Source organism: Diadema antillarum, unplaced genomic scaffold (genome assembly GCF_040938485.1).
Source record: "Diadema antillarum isolate AM-2024a unplaced genomic scaffold, OU_Dant_1.0 seq00001795_RagTag, whole genome shotgun sequence".
NCBI classification, from domain to species: domain Eukaryota; kingdom Metazoa; phylum Echinodermata; class Echinoidea; order Diadematoida; family Diadematidae; genus Diadema; species Diadema antillarum.
The window spans coordinates 737,748-754,896 of record NW_027272473.1 but is presented as its reverse complement, the minus strand read 5'-3'; the positions used below and the strand labels follow the sequence as shown (position 1 = coordinate 754,896).

General features: G+C 37.4%; 1 protein-coding gene across 1 annotated transcript in view; it reads right to left on the bottom strand.

Annotated features, from left to right (window-relative positions):
- Nucleotides 1–16,085, bottom strand: part of LOC139712377 (steroid 17-alpha-hydroxylase/17,20 lyase-like) — a 55,360-nt gene extending 39,275 nt beyond the window's left edge. The window contains exon 1 of the mRNA XM_071624203.1: nucleotides 15,897–16,085. Within this exon, the coding sequence (XP_071480304.1) occupies nucleotides 15,897–16,013 (117 nt within the window). The 5' untranslated portion in view covers nucleotides 16,014–16,085. The remainder of the gene's footprint in view (nucleotides 1–15,896) is intronic.
- Between the last annotated feature and the right edge of the window lie 1,064 nt (nucleotides 16,086–17,149).

Sequence of the window (17,149 nt, the reverse complement as noted above, 5' to 3'; positions counted from 1 at the left end):
TATCATCTACTAATCTTACCGCTTCTCCTATATTCCTATTCTTTATGTACCCAACTTGATCAAAATGAATAATCTCTCCCAAAACTTCTTTAATTCTATTTGATAACACCTTAGATAATATCTTATAATCTACATTCAAAAGTGTAATTGGTCAATAATTTTTGATGTCTAGTACATCCCTTTTTTCTTTTTCTAATAAAGTAATAACATCTTGCTTTTCTGATATTGATAAAGCCCCTTCATCATATGCCTCATTCAGAGCATTAACAACCATTTGCCCCAGAACCGACCAGAAAGTGAGATAAAACTCCACTGTGAAACCATCGTTTCCAGGAGCTTTATTACCTTTCATTTCTTTTAAAACCATAAAACATTCATTTATATTAAATTTCCCTTCACAACTTTCTGTACTCTCTTCATTTAATTTCGGAATATCATCAAAAAAATACACAATTTCTATCATAAATATTTTCATCATTATTAGAATACAACTTTTCATAAAATAACCTAATTACTTTCATTATTCCATTTACATCCTTTATCAATTGTTCTTTATTATCATATATTTCCTTAATAACACTTTTCTTTTTATTAGATTTTAACAATTGTTCAAAATATTGTGTTTTTGTTTCTCCTTTTTCAAACCATTCAGCCCTAGACCGAACTCTCAGACCTTGTCGAGAATACTCATATATTTTTCGTAACTCCGATTTCTTCTCCTCTATATCATCTACTACCGCATTGCTGGATGAAACTAATATCTGGTTCTCTAATTTCTCAATATCTCTTTCTAACTCCTCTATTCTACTTCTTCTCAATTTTGCTTTATCTTTAGAATAACTTATGATATATCCCCTCATTTTCATTTTCATAAAATCCCATAACAATCGTTTACCCTGAATACTCAAACTCAATTCTTCCCTTAATCTAAATATTTCATTACTAAATTTTTTAACAAATTCTCTATCCATACATAAACTGTTATTAAATTTCCAATATGACTTACCATAACAAAATGTATCTACCAACTGTTCAACCTGTAACAAAACACCAGAGTGATCAGGCGTTATTGACGTTATTATTTCACACTTTTTCACAGAATGCTGTAAACTAGAAGAACAAAACCAGTAATCTAAACGGCTTTGAATAACAGGCCATTTTTGTCTGAACGTAAATTGTTGTTTGTTCAGATTTCTCTTTCTCCATATATCTATCAAATTATATTCATTCAAAAAATCTTCAAATTTTTCATTAAAAACAGTTTTCAACACCTTCCTTGGTCCCATATAATCTAAACTTCCATTCATTATCAAATTAAAATCCCCTCCTATAAAAAAACAATTGATTAGGATTATACAACCTAGATACACTAATATCTAATTTCTGCAAAAACTCCACTTGCATTCTCTCTTTATCTCTTGGAGGGAAATAACAATTTCCCATTACCAAAGTAACCCCTTGCATATCACCTTTGAAAATAACATATCTTCCATCATCATCTGTTACCACTTTTTCAATCTCTAATTTTAAATGTGAAGATATCAACGTTAATACACCCTCACTATGATTTGATCCATGACTGAAAAACATAGGTCCATCCCAATCTAACTTCCATATATTTTCCACCTCCTGTGTACTATATGTTTCTTGTAATAAAATTATATCACTCCCTTTACTTTTTACACCATTCAAAAATATTCTTCCTTTTCAACTTATCTCTTATTCCTCTTACATTTAAAGACATAAATGTACAAAAAGACAGACTATTCATATAATACATCACATATCCCAAAAATTCTAACAACCTTGTTCCCAACAGATTGTTCAATCACACCCCAAACATACTCACAAAGAACTTTCTTTCCCAGGACATTTCTTCCCAAGTGATTACACAGACAGGAATTCGCAAAGTGCGAACTTGCGCTGACTGAAAATAACTCCTCAAAATGGAAACAGGCAACCCTACCACGACTTGACATCCCATAACATTCACGCTCACAACACCTCAAGCACACAACACTCACCTCACATTCTTCACTCCTAGAATTAATCCCCTCTCCCTCCCTCCTATTACAGCCTAACTTATCCCAATATCTAATTCGGTGACAAAAAACCTGATACCCATGTGCTACATATACCTACCCTGTACATTACTTCAAACTCTACAAAAATAAACCTCCATACCAAAACAACTACCCACTTTCCATAACATAAGGAGATGATTGAAAGCGGCCCTCCACCAAAGCCATACAAAATAAAAAGGAGTTTCTGCAAAGTCTGCGTACTTTACACACATAACTTAACAGTAATTTGCTTACCCGACATACATGAACTGATTTGAACCGGGTAGATAATAATAACTTCTTTTATATTAGATACAAAAAAAAATATTCAAAGTTATGCATAAAGAATGTGAAGCATGCCGAACCAAGAATTCGTACATTCTGGGTGTGAGTGCGACACGCACCAAAACCCATGTCGATGGGCAAAAAAAAACACACCACCCCATTGTATATAAATATAGTGTAAAAATCACCCCAGAGCCTGACAATTTACATATGGCAGGCATCCCAGTGAAAAAAAAAAAAAACAACAACAAAAAACTGGTTCTGCCCATGCCAAACCAAGAATTCGTACATTCTGGGTGTGGTGTAGTACTCACCGAAAATTATATCAATAGGCGTCCTCACACCAGCCCCGACGCCCCAAAACAGCGCGCCACCTCCCGACTCGGAGATGGATAACCCGATCTCGAAACAGATCGCCATTTAATGATATACCTATTAGCGCGCTAATTGATCGAGAAATCCTCCCGAGTCTATAACTCTGGAAACCTCCGAAACAGCAGTATAAATCAATGCGAACCATCTCGCCACTTGATAACGGTGCGTTCCCACTGCCGATCAGATCAACTCGATCAATCCCGATCAAGCTTTTTTGGCCTGGTCGGGGCTCGCTCGGCATTGGTATTCGGGGTCGATCTGCCTTGATCGGCATCGCTCCTGCTTCCTTCACGATAATTTTGAACATGTCCAAAATATTCGAGTAGGAAGCCCGAATACCAACAGCTCGGGTAGTGATCGAGAAGAGATCGAGCTGATCGGGAATCGGTCGTACAGAAATCTAGTGTGGTCGGGACGGATTTTCCCCCGAGCTCAGTTCCCGATCATCTCGAGTTATTCTCGAATGCTACACGATTGATTTCAGATCGTCTCGATCCAGAATTCATCAGTTTCATGAATAACTCGACCTCTACACGACCGGTACAGGACTGCTATCGATTGATACTCGACTAAACTCGATCACGCTTCGACCGGCACTCGATCAAATACCGAGCACTTTTTGACAGTGGTTGCAGCATGTGCTGACGTACTTTCTTAGCACTCATTTATTGTTGAGGTATTAAGAAAAATCACATGCAGTCCTTGGCAACGTTAAAAAGTTAAATGTCGTAAGTATCTTCAGCCACTCCTGGCCCACTGAAGAAAAGAAAAGGGCCACGAAAGAGAGAAATGACAACAAACAGCAGACATGGCAGAATTAGACTCTCCAGCCAAAAATACCAGGAGAAAGAAAGGAAACACGACTGAAACTGAGAAAAATTCGGTATTCTGGCAATATGAGTGTAACGTGAAAGGAAATTTCTAGATTATTTACTTTACTTATAAACTGAGAAATGTTTCTTGAATTCTTTTTGCTAGCTTGTGTGTTTTAAAGTTGAAGTTGTTTACGTTGATATAAAATCTATTTCTTACGCTGATCGTGTTAAAACAGTAGTTGTAACGGAGACTCATAAATGCTCAGTGACTTACTTTACTTCTATTTACGTAGATGTTACACTTTTGCTTCTCTTAATAAGGTTTTGCCTGGTTATTGAGAGTTGTATGCACATTGCTTGAAGTCCACCTTGGCATCGATTGGCGGGGTTGAGTTGAGAAAAAAGGAAACAACCAAGATTTTCAGCATTATTTTTGCTATTATGAAATGTTATATTGTTTTATTTTCATAATAATGTACTCTGTTCCACATATCAACACCCTTCATGAATTTAATAATGAATATGATACATGTATTTTCTTTTACACACTCTTGGGCCTACACTTTATCAATGAATACATACATATCTTTCATTCACTTTTTCATTCTTTAATAATAAGAACAATAATGACAAAGATAACACGACTCATTAGGGTTGTAGAACAGTCAATTTTTTCAACTCTATAATATTGTATGGGCATTTATGTTTCATTTTAGACCAAATTAATTTCAGCCCACCTATGTAATGCACTTACGAAGCGTGGAGGTGCGCATGTGACATTTTTTTTTTTATGAGACATCAAATTTAGATTTGCTTTTCTTCACATCCACTGCAAATATTGAATGCATATGAACGAACCTATTATATTATGCAAGGGTGTCCCGGCACACAGAGTGCTACAAAACTGTCTCTTATTTAAAAAGATATGAGCGACTAAATGAAATCGTAACAGTATTTAGTAGTTCCTAAAGAACACCTTAAATTTTATTTGACACAATGAATAATCAATGCTCGTCCTGGCGCTTTTATCTCATGGCCATTTCCCTGAAAAATTGTGATTTACAAAATCTGTAACTTTGGGCACTGATATCTCACTTGACTGGGCGACAGTGAAGCCATAAAAACTGATGCATCCAAAATAGCTACTGAAAACGGATCAAGTGAATGAATCCAACTGAATGCATTTTCACACCTTTTTGAGTGGCTCACAAACAGTAGTGATCAGTCTTTGTCATTGTTTTATAGACCAGCGCAGCAATTTCTGTCGGAAGCTTAATCTTGCAAAGTTGTCAAAGTTGTCCCTCAGTCAAGAATGGCTTGGGTGGCAAAAGTATCAAGAATGCAAATTACAAGTTCTGAAGAAAAATGACTATAGAATCGAAACGTCTGCACGAAAATTGGTGATTGTGGTTTCAAAATAGGAAGTGTTCTTCTATTAACTACTAAAGATAATCATTTCTTTCATTAATTCGTACTTTTGAGATGAAGAGTCAGTTTTATAGCACTCTTTTGGGCCACGCCGTATACAAGTATAAATACTGAGTCTTATATAACCAAACGAATAATTGCAACAAATTCTTATATCACTCTATCACTGTACGAACCTGCCGACCGGTTCGATGCAAGATCTTTCACAGATCGTGTCATGTCGAACTGGTCTAAGAAGTCTAGTAGAAATCGAGTATTGACCGTGTAGTGATCGCGTATTGATTGTGTGTAGATCGGGATGTTCGAGTAGGGATCTGTGTGGTTGTCGAGGAGAGATTCTGGAGATGTCGAGAATGGTCGGGTGTGGATCGTAAAAGATCGAATAGCGGTCGGGATGGGATCGTGTTGAAGGACAATCGAGTATTTGGTCGGGATTGCAGTGCGCCAATTTGCGATCGCGAAAAGAAGAAAAATATATATATATATATATATCCCGGGCCCAGATCCCCACCGGGCCGATGTGAAAACGCCCAATGAGCACACACACACACACAAAACCCAACCAACCAACAAACAAGACATTAGGCGTCTCCACACCAGCCCGACAAGAATCCAAGCCCGAGACACTTTCCAATCTCCCAAGTCAGAAAACAGCGCGCCACCCCGAAACATCGGCCGATGCGAAAACGCCCATTGTGTATTAATGTAACGATAACAGCATCACCCCCGAGCCTGACAGTTTGCCTACATGGCAGGCATACCGGCAAGAAACTGGTTCTGTCCAGTTGGGAATTACAAAACTGTCTATTTTGATTTTCGAAACATGTCATACGCAACCGCCCTAAAACTACATATATTTCCTCCCTTTTATTGAGTGTAAATACAAGTATGCAAATTAAATTCCATAACTTAAAGACAAAACTTTCTATCAGCAATGGTATGGGTGGACTGGGAATCTACAGAAATTTGATTTAAAAAAAAAGGAAGAAGAATTAACCATACCTACAAAGTAAGTGTTTAAGCATCTTTCACCACACCCCTACCTATCATCAGATATTCTTTCTTTCATTCTCTTTGCGGATGATTCAAATTTGTTTTTTTTCGCATAACAATCCTTTTACCCTTGTAAATACATTAAATTTTGAATTAGAAAAAGTTGCTCAATGGATAAAAGCTAATAAATTATCTCTCAATCTTAAAAAAAACCAATATATGCTTTTCAGCAACTTAATTGAGGGCACTACCTGTTGATATTATTTTTGATGGCACATCATTGGAAAATGTTTCTTATATCAAATTTCTGGGAATAACAGTTGATAATAAGCTTTCATGGAAATTCATATTGATAGTATATGTAAGATTATTTCTCGAAACATCGGTATAATCAACAAGATTAAATTTTGTCTTCCTTTGTCGTCCCTGCTTACATTATATTCATCCCTCATATTGCCTTATTTAAATTACGGTATTCTTGTATGGGGAAATACATATCAAACTCTTTTGGATAAATTACTTCTGCTACAAAAGAAGTCACTGCGTATCATATGTCACACACTGCATATTTGTCTCATACTGATCCGTTATTTTTTGAAAATAAAATATTTAAAATTAAAGATTTGTATTTGTTTAATTTAGGACAATTTATGTATAATTACAATAAAAATAATCTTCCATATATATTTGAATCAATGTTTTCAAAAAACAACCTGTTCATAATTATCCTACAAGGCAATCTAACGAATTTCATTTGCCATTTTTTAGGACTTTGCTGGCTCAGCAAACCTTCATCTACGCGGGGCCAAAGTATTGGAACTCACTTCCCAACGACATAATAACAGCACAAACTTTGAATTCTTTTAAGAACAAGTTAAATTCTTTCTGTTGAAATCTTATGATATACAATCAAATTAGGTTCGGTTTCATTGTCTCAATCAAGTCGTTTGTTTGTTTGTTCTGTTTGTTTTACAAGTATTAAGATATCACACGAGAAATCATCTTTTAAGGAAAACAATCTGTCTAACATAAGTTTACCTCAGATATTTCTTTTATTGTACCAGTAACAGTGAGTCTATTCTCTTTCTCTTTTTTATATCCATTCCTATGCATTCATACCGGCATATGCACCCAATCAATCGCAATTCAAACCAGGGAGCGTTGTATTGTTTTGTTATTGCATTTTCATCATGAAGTACAGTATGCTTGTGTCCACGATGGCGTGTGTTGTACCATAGTCTCATTTCCCCCTTTTTGTTCTTTTTCCTTTCTTTCTTTTTTCTTTTTCTTCTTTTTTCCCTTCTTAAGTTAATTTCATGTCAGTTAACATTGGTTTCTTTGACTTTGTGTACGTATTTTTTGAGGGTCCCATACCCTACAAGCTTTGCTTTTTAAGTGGGACCCTTCATTTCCATTCTAATCTTCGTATTAGGTATATACCTTAGAAACGAAATTCTGTTGTTACTCGTGACCACTCGTACGTTTTCTTTGAAATTGTTATAAATTTGTTCTGTAAATGTATTGTATATATTTTTTCTGTTTATTCAATGGAAATTGAAATAAAATTGAATTGAATTGAATACCTATAATTTTATCTACAAAGTATAACCATGCCCTTTTCAATTTCAAAATGGCATTAGAATTCCACCAAGTGAGGCGGAACTCTCATCAATGGAGTGAACTTATAAAGACCCACTGGAATTTAACAACCAGATTTAACTTACATGCATAGCAAACCATGAACACATCTGAGCCTATTGCAATAATGGTTCTAAAATGCACGACTGACTGCCCACGTTTTTGGCGCCAAACCTGGCTTTATTCATATAAACATAGCATATGAGAAGCTACTTCACACTTGCTGTATGTTCTGGGGTATAATTCAGCTCACTCATCAGGCCATAGACCCCTTTAGCATCAATGAGCATACAATCTCACAACTTCAATAGGCCACAGTCACAAGGCTCAGTAACTGCATAAAATTTGCATCAAAGTGCGTCAAAAGAAATTTGCATCAAAGGAATTTGACAAGCAGATTTAACTTACATGCATAGCAAATCATGAACACATCTGAGCAGACTGCGATTATGGTAATACATGACTGACTGCCCACGTTTTTGGCGCCAAAAACCTGGTTTATTCATATAAACATAACATGTGAGAAGCTACTTCACACCTGCAGTATGTTCTGGGTATGATTCAGCCCACTCAGGCCATAGACCCCTTTAACAATAAGCATCAATGAGCTTACAATCTCACAACCTCAACAGGGCCACATTCACAAGGCTCAGTAATTGCATGAAATTTGCATCAAAGGGCATCAAAAGAAATTCGCATAAAAGGAATTTGACAAACAGATTTAACTTATATGCCATAGCAAACCATGAACACATCTGAGCCAACTGCAATTATGCGTAATGCATGAATGACTGCCAACGTTTTTTGCGCCAAAACCTGGCATTATTCATATAAACATAACATGTGAGAAGCTACTTCACACTCGCTGTATGTTCTGGGTATAATTCAGCACACACACATACACACACATAATTCAACACACACACACACATACATACATACACACACACACACACACACACACACGAGACAGCACCCAAACCGGATAGGTAATTATAGCTCCGAAAACGTTTCAATATGTCTGTGAAAGGAACTGGCCGAAGATTACCTTTAATGAGAGCTTTGGTACCCAATACCAAAGTGTTCAATCAATTCTCATTGAATCTGGGCAGACATGTAAACTCAATTAAGACAACAAATGCCATCCAATTGTTTGAAGAAACTACCTAATTATAGTGTTTAGGAATGTAGTTATTCTTCACGTCAAAAATATTGGTGTAGGTGCACGTGAGGACTTTTTGCAATTAAAGATGACAACTTCTGGCAAACTTTGGACTTTGGAAGAGAAATATGAGTGTTGCACGATTGAGCTCTATCTTCATTCCTCAAAAGTGGTTGCAAGAGAGTGGCTTAATTACAATATCCCAAAGATTCTTTTGAAATGTAATGTGGAGCAATTATAAAGAGGATAGTAATACATTTTTGGTTGAGATGGGCGCATCAGGTTTCCAATGTTTTTCATGACAATTCTTTGAAAAACTGAAAGGGCGTGTAATTCAAAGAGGAATTCAAAGTTTATTTCATGAAAATTGGTTTTGAAATGGCTCAGATATCCAAAACAATAACACCTAATAACTTTCAAATGGAAAAAAAAAGATTAAACTCAAGAGTGAATTCAAAATGATCATTACATTGTGATAGGCGAGGATTTCGTGCAACGAGCGTTCCCTCTTTTTCTGAGAGACCGTCACTTCAGTAAAGCTACAAATCCTGACAGATTATTGGTATCTTATATCTACTGAGATAAAGTAAGATCTGCATTATATAATAATTATTCATGAAACCCCATAAATGGTGCCTGTTGGCGCAAACATCTGACGACAAGCCCGCGTATTTGGTAGCCTTTTGTCAAGGCCCTCTCGCTGTATGGTGGTGAGCGAATGATCAAGGGCGAACGAAGTGACCTCAGCCTGAGTTGGACAACGCGAGGCCCTCGCGCTGTTGCGCTCGGATATGGCTCGCTTTGCTCGCCCGTTATACCCATCATACAGCGCCAGGGCTTTGACACAAGGCTGGGTATTTTGGCAGTATTTACAGCAAAAGTTTGATGCTGTAATACTTTCAATATGCAAAATAATGAAATGGATGCTTCCACAAGTGTGAATGTTATCGATGGACCAGTCTCAATTAACCCGGTCTACACAAATTCACTCTTTACTTGAACATGATTATTTGATGAATTCCATTATCATGTTGAGCAGGCTTATGCAGTATGTCGTTTTGGGAAAAAAAGTCAAGTGCCTAACCAAATGAGAAAAAAAGAACGAGACGTCATGTTTATCACCTTACACATGAGCTAAGCCTAACTCCGGATTGGCTTATTGTTATCGCTCGAAGTGACTTAAAATTATACGGGAACAGGGAACTTGAGACGATGACTTTTTAGATAATATGCAAGTAGAAATTTGATTGTCTTTCAATTTGTTTAAGTGTACCAAAATGTGAGCCAGCAGAGTTTGTTCATCTATCATATAAATTGTAATTCCTTTTTCTGAAATATTGTTACGGTCTTAACGCTCTACGTTGTCACATAATGTGTGGAATACGCAGATGATTGTGGGAGCCGGGTTCCTATGTATTGTTCTTTACAGACAAATGTCGCCATATAAATGCTGTTTATCATCATCATCATCATCATCATCATCATCATCATCGTTCCGTCTTCATGCTTTGATCGTATGCGTGCAAATTTAACTATTCGGGGAAGTACCATGCCACATTTTCGCATATTACATTAGCAACTCCATAAAAAAAAAACCACAAACATACGAAATGTTGACATGTCAGTCGTTCGTAAAACAGTTCATTTTGCAGTTACAATTGTGATTGATTTTCATTAATTTTCTGCAGACAATACTACACGCATAGTACTGCATTTCAGTTTTGGTCTCCACGCTCTTGCAACTTTCAGAACGACGTACAAACGGGAGACGTAAATGTTTTCAATCATAACATTTTTACCCATAGATACATATGATAACATACGAATAATTACTGCATCCAAGAACAGGCCCGTAGCCAGGATTTTTCAAGGGGGGGGGTGCGGTGACTAAAAAAACGGACCTTCGGCTACCAATACCAAATGATGACACACACAGACACAGACACACACACACACACACACTATTATATATATATATATATTCTTTGGACGACCGAACTACAAAAGTTGTATAAGAATTTGCGCGCTTAGCGCGCCGCCAAATTGTGAATTTTGACTGTTTTTAATGACGTTTTAAAGTCTCGAGGAAATTTGTATTTTTGTCTGGTTGCATGCAATCGTCGTTACGGTATTTCATCTAGGAAATAGTAAAAACTCATTTTGCCAGGAAGTTGCAAAGTTTAATTGTGTTCGAGACTCTGCGCGCGTAGCGCGCTGCAAAATTGAGATAGTGATTTTCCATGGTGTTGTTTTAACTTTTATTTTTTCTATTGTATACCCGCGTTACCAGGCCTGAAGCCAGGATTTTTAAAGGAAGGGGGGATTGCGTTAATTAACAAAACGGTCCTTTGATACTGTCCCGGGAGGGGTAGCGACAATTAAAAGGTGGACACCATGCTCATACATGGACTTTCAAAATGGCCCTCTAAACGAGTAATGATCATATGATTTTTTCGGGCCTTAAAAACAAGTATTCCTTAAATGTTTCCTGCACCCTAAAGAAGTACTTCATCATGATTGAACAATATACCATTTTCCCAAATTTCGGCCTTTTTGATACCCTTTGATTATATACGCTCGTACATCACACTTTCCATCTAATCCGTGAGAAAAAAACGACCCCTATTACGCGTTTTCTTAAGCGAGTATGGTCACGGTGTCCACCTTTCAGTTGGAGTTTTCCATCCCATTGGATGCTGTTTGGAAGATGAAACATTCACTTTACTATACAGTATATCAGCCGTTGGTTTGCGAGTTTGTCAAAAACGAAAATAAATAAGAAAATTTTTAAAACAAAATGAATTGTATATGTGAACCATTTATATTTTGCCTCCTTGTGGTAGGATATTTCCAGCATTTCCGAACTTTCAAATAATCATTTTAGATTTAATAATATTAAAGGTAGTAGATCCGATTCGCAAACATCTCCAATATCAGTCAAATGTCATATTAACCATCATGCTAAGAAGGTTTTCTTTGTGAAATTTTGAGGTCAGTGAAACTCAAAAATTAAACATCCGTTAGCCATTGGAAGAAGTTGAGTGCAAATTCAGACCTCAGGCTTAGTGCTCAGATGTTTTCCTATTTGATTTGATCTGTCTTACTGTGCACACTAAGATACATACTGGAATGATTATTTCTTATTTATTAAATCATAGTAGCATATTTGGTTACTAGCTGTCTCTAGGCATTTTCGAATTTAGTGGGCTGCAAAGAGATCCACTACCTTTAAGTTAGAAGAGAGATAAGTAAATAATGATAAAATAAACAAACAAAAAAGAATGAGTTTCTTTTGTAATACTATCTGACAAACTTTTTACTTTACCATTTTACTTCATAGCTCAGCACTTTCCATTCTCTCTCATACCCTCTTACCCATTACATTTAAATGAAATACAACTAAAATGAGTTTGCGTGCCTGCATAATACTCTTTGGAAATTATAAGTGAAAATGTTCTTAGGTTTTGGCTCACTTTAAAATGAGAACCAATAGAACTGTCACAACATGAGAAAATGTATAAGTAATAATCAACACTACATTTCCGAATTTGGCCTGCAAAGAAATCCGCTACCTGTAAGTTAGAAAAGAGATTAGTAGATAATGATAAAATAAACAACAAAAAAGAATGAGTTTCTACCGCCGTATCCAGAACAGAGCCTGAAACGGTGCAGGCTCAAGAAATCGTTTGTACTATAATACGTCTTGAAGTACTGTGTGATACTGTTGACTCAGACTTCTACAAAGCTGTAAGTGAGAATTGTAATCCAATCCGACTCATTACCTGAGATATTTATGAAAATATATCAATGGAGAATGTAAATTAAATAACGATGCGTCACAATGCAGTCTAACGCTCTCACAATGCTATCATACATAGGGTTTTTCACTGACTGTTTTTACTCCGGAGCTCTTGCAATATTCAGGCTTTTGTAATACTATCTGACAAACTTTTTACTTTACCATTTTACTTCATAGCTCAGCACTTTCCATTCTCTCTCATACCCTCTTACCCATTACATTTAAATGAAATACAACTAAAATGAGTTTGGGTGCCTGCATAATACTCTTTGGAAATGATAAGTGAGAATGTTCTTAGGTTTTGGCTCACTTTAGAATGAGAACCAATAGAACTGTCACAACATGAGAAAATGTATAAGTAATAATCAACACTATATTTCCGAATTTGGCCTGCAAAGAAATCCGCTACCTGTAAGTTAGAAAAGAGATTAGTAAATAATGATAAAATAAACAACAAAAAAGAATGAGTTTCTACCGCCGTATCCAGAACAGAGCCTGAAACGGTGCAGGCTCAAGAAATCGTTTGTACTAATACGTCATGAAGTACTGTGTGATACTGTTGACTCAGACTTCTACAAAGCTGTAAGTGAGAATTTTAACCCAATCCGGCTCATTACCTGTGTTTTTTATGAAAAATATGAATAAAGAATGTAAATTAAATAACGACGCGTCACAATGCAGTATAACGCTCTCACAATGTTATCATACATAGGGTTTTCCCTGACTGTTTCTACTCCGGGAGCTCTTGCAATATTCAGGCTTTTGTAATACTATCTGACAAACTTTTTACTTTACCATTTTACTTCATAGCTCAGCATTCTCTCTCATACCCTCTTACCCATTACATTTAAATGAAATACAACTAAATTGAGTTTGCGTGCCTGCATAATACTCTTCGGAAATTATAAGTGAGAATGTTCTTAGGTTTTGGCTCACTTCAAAATGAGAACCAATCGAACTGTCACAACATGAAAAAATGTATAACTAATAATCAACAATATATTGAGACAGGCAAGTAATCATCCAAAATAGAAAATGATGATTACATAACAGGAGTTAGAGGGGAGCATTTGCCGGTCCTTTGAATGTGCACTTGTGCAGTGTGATCTTTGCCTAGTCTTTTTCTAGTCTTTAAGCATTGTTTGAAGTTCCAGTCTTCTGGGATGCTTTCTGGCGAACAATTTCACCACCCTCTCGTTATCAACGTCAAAGTTGTAATGGATATGCATGAGTGCCAAAGCAGACAGCCTGTCTTGTGTCATGCTGGCCCTCAGATAGGTGTGCAGTCTGCGTAAGGCACTGGCGCTTCTCTCGCATTCGCAGCTGGTTGTGGGGATGGTGCAGCATATTTTTAGCAATGTAAAAACATTTGGAAACATGTCTGCATCACACTGTTTTATTGTTTCCGCTGCAGTAGACGGACGTTCATTGGGGGGTTTTGTTTGGTACTTGTGCTTCCATCGGAACAACTCCTGCGGAAACACTTCCGCTGATGGCATAATGTGTGTGTAGGCGACAGAAATCGGGTTAAATCTACAGTTGAAATGATATAGTCTATGACCTTATCATTCCTTTACAACATTATTTCAGTTGATTACCTGTGTACAACACGTGTATATAAGCGCCCGATTGCAGACAGCAGGTGGCAAGGTGACCGTTGCAACTACTTACATTATTACCACCTCCGAAGGAAATGCACCAGTCCGACTACAGCCATCATCGAAAAATGAGATGGAATGTGGAATGTATTTGGTCGTTTTTGCTCCCAAACTTAACAGTTATGTTGTCAATAAGGCTGCTACGTATCTAGATAATGTCTCACATACAACTGTGTCTGGATATTGCGTTGAAAATGATATTTGGCGAGAAACAAAAGCTTGAAATCACAGGAATTCACACTGCTGACAACGGCAGACAGTGAAGGTCAACGGCTCAAATTTTCGTTGGTAGTCTCGTCACGTGATAGTTCTGTATGGATTGTACACGTTCCCTATGACAGCAATAGTGAATGGGTAGTCTAGCTTTACTGCAAATTTGCGTCAGGACTGCTCAACAAATGGACAAGATTCTTATGTCACAAAAATGGGCAGAACCTGTACTTTCTGAAACCGTGCGCCCCAAGTTTGTGCGATCTTCCGTTCTCGAGATATCCCGTCTGGAAGAATTGCAAGACGGCAAAATATGCTCAAATTCGTCAAATTTGGACTGTTCGCCATAGACAATTCTACTCATAAGGCACTTTTCTGATCTAATTTGCGTCACTGCTACAAATGTTACAATAAAGATATATACACGTAAATAATACCTAAAGTGTCCACTTTCAGAATCCGGGCGTCCCAAGTTTGCTTCTTAAACAGTTTAAAAGTTATGGCAGATTTTGTTGAAAAATGCGTCGATTTTTGACGCGTTTTACGTGTTGTAGCGTTCGCGCGGAAGCGCGGCTTCGCAGATGACCGAAAGTTTTCAATATGTAATAGCTCGCACAAATTGATACATAACATTTGTGTTTGTGTGCATGGGGACGATCCGATGGTTCATATAATCATAATCACACGTAATCTTGCACCCATATATCTTCAAAACCTAGTCTCTCTCCGCTCCTCCTCTTCTGCCAGACCCCTCCGTTCATCTTCCTCTCTCCAATTACTTCATGGCCCACGTACAAAAACCCGTTATGGTGACCGAGCCTTCTCTTCCATTGCTCCCACTCTTTGGAATAAACTCCCTCTTTATATTCAGAATGCCTCATCTGTCGAATCATTTAAAATTCTTCTTAAAACTCACCTGTTTAATCAGTTGTAATTTTTTTTTTTCTGGAGGCGCACACAGTTATCAATTATTGTACCATTGTATCACATGTATTTTTCTTTTCTTTTCTTTTCTTTCTTCTTCTTTTGTTACTGTTAACATTAATTTTGTTAATGTTATTGTGTTTTCTAGTCTATTTGTATGAGTAGCAAAGTGCGCTTAGAAACGTCAGTATGAAGCGCCATATAAATGCAATTATTATTATTATTATTATTATTATTATTATTCATATAACAAAAGGGTTTCGTACAATTATTTTTAACATTGTTAAACGTACTCTTCCACATTTACGTAGCATATAATGTGTCTTTATATTTATTTGGATTGTTATCTTGAGAATTGCTAAAAACCGTTATTATGAAAAAGTGGACCTTTCAGAATTTGGGGGGGGGGGGGGTGCGTACGCACCCGACGCACCCCCCCCCCCCCCCCCCCCCCCCCCCACCCCCCTGGCTACGGGCCTGCAAGAATTCATAAATATATTGTACTCTTTGCCTGTAAAGTGAATAATAGGATATGAATTCTCTAACCTTGTCATAGCTGCCCTCCTCGGCCCAGTCATCGTAAAGTTTAGTCAATTTCTCGGGCTGCACGTCTCTGCCGTACCTGATAAACTGCCCAATCATGCCCGTCATGTTCTGATCCATTCTCGTGTCGCGCACAACCAAAACACGGCGAAGCTGGAACACTTAACTGTGGAAGGACGAAGTTTTGAATGCTCGAGGGTCTACCGTATTGCAGAATGAAACGCTTTGGACTCTAGCTATGTGCAGTCATCCATGTAGTCTGGGCTCCGTCCCCTTTTCCTTGGTGCGACCAAGAGATGGCGCAAATGTTCTTATCGCGATAATCGAGAGACTGCGCGCCCAACACCTCGGGTATCGCAATCCTCGGGTGTCACGCCCTCATACGGCTTGTCGCGTACAATCACGGCTACGAGTAAAAAGAGTCCAGAAGCTAGACTATCATCCATGCTGTGTGGGTATAGCATGCATACAATTGCCGAAGCGAGATTTGCCAGTTTTGAATAAACAACTGCAATTTGTATAAAGCAAGTTATAAAAAAAAGAAGAAATAAACTGAATACGACCTTTCCAAGAGCTGAAGGGGTTTGCTTCCTCTTCCATGTGGAAACTGTGGATGAACAATTACGATATTCTGCCTTTTTCCAAGGTCCCTGGGAAATGCTGTGTGCGACCTCTTTTACCCAAAGGCCCGAATTCACGAAGGTGGTACAAATGAAACCATGGTTTAAGTGTCGTATGGAATATTTCTTTACGAAACTGGTCATTTCGTCGACAAAATGACCGCTTCGTTAACGAAATTATCATTCCGTGGACGAAATGTTCATTTAGTTACAAAATGTTGTCATTTCGTCACAAAATAATCATTTCATCGTCGAAATGACTGATTTCGCAACGAAATATTACATTCGACACTTGGCGCTCCATGGTTTTTGTCCATGGTTTAAACCATGATTTCATTTGTACCACCTTCGTGAATTCGGGCCAGTGTGTCTGAAGAGATGTATAGCCTTGTGACTGTGCACATTCCATGTTCAATGGATTCACAATTAATATTCTGTTTTTTTATTTACATATCTATTCGTTTATTTATTCATTTGCTCATTCAAGTATCTACGTGAAATGTTATACAAGACTACTCTGGTCGATACTGGGAAGCTAGTCTTAAACCTCAGCCCTTTCTACAATGGCACACTTATTTTGTGATGAGACAGAAAAAGAGAGGGATAGAGAGAAGGAGAAAGGTGGATAGACAGACA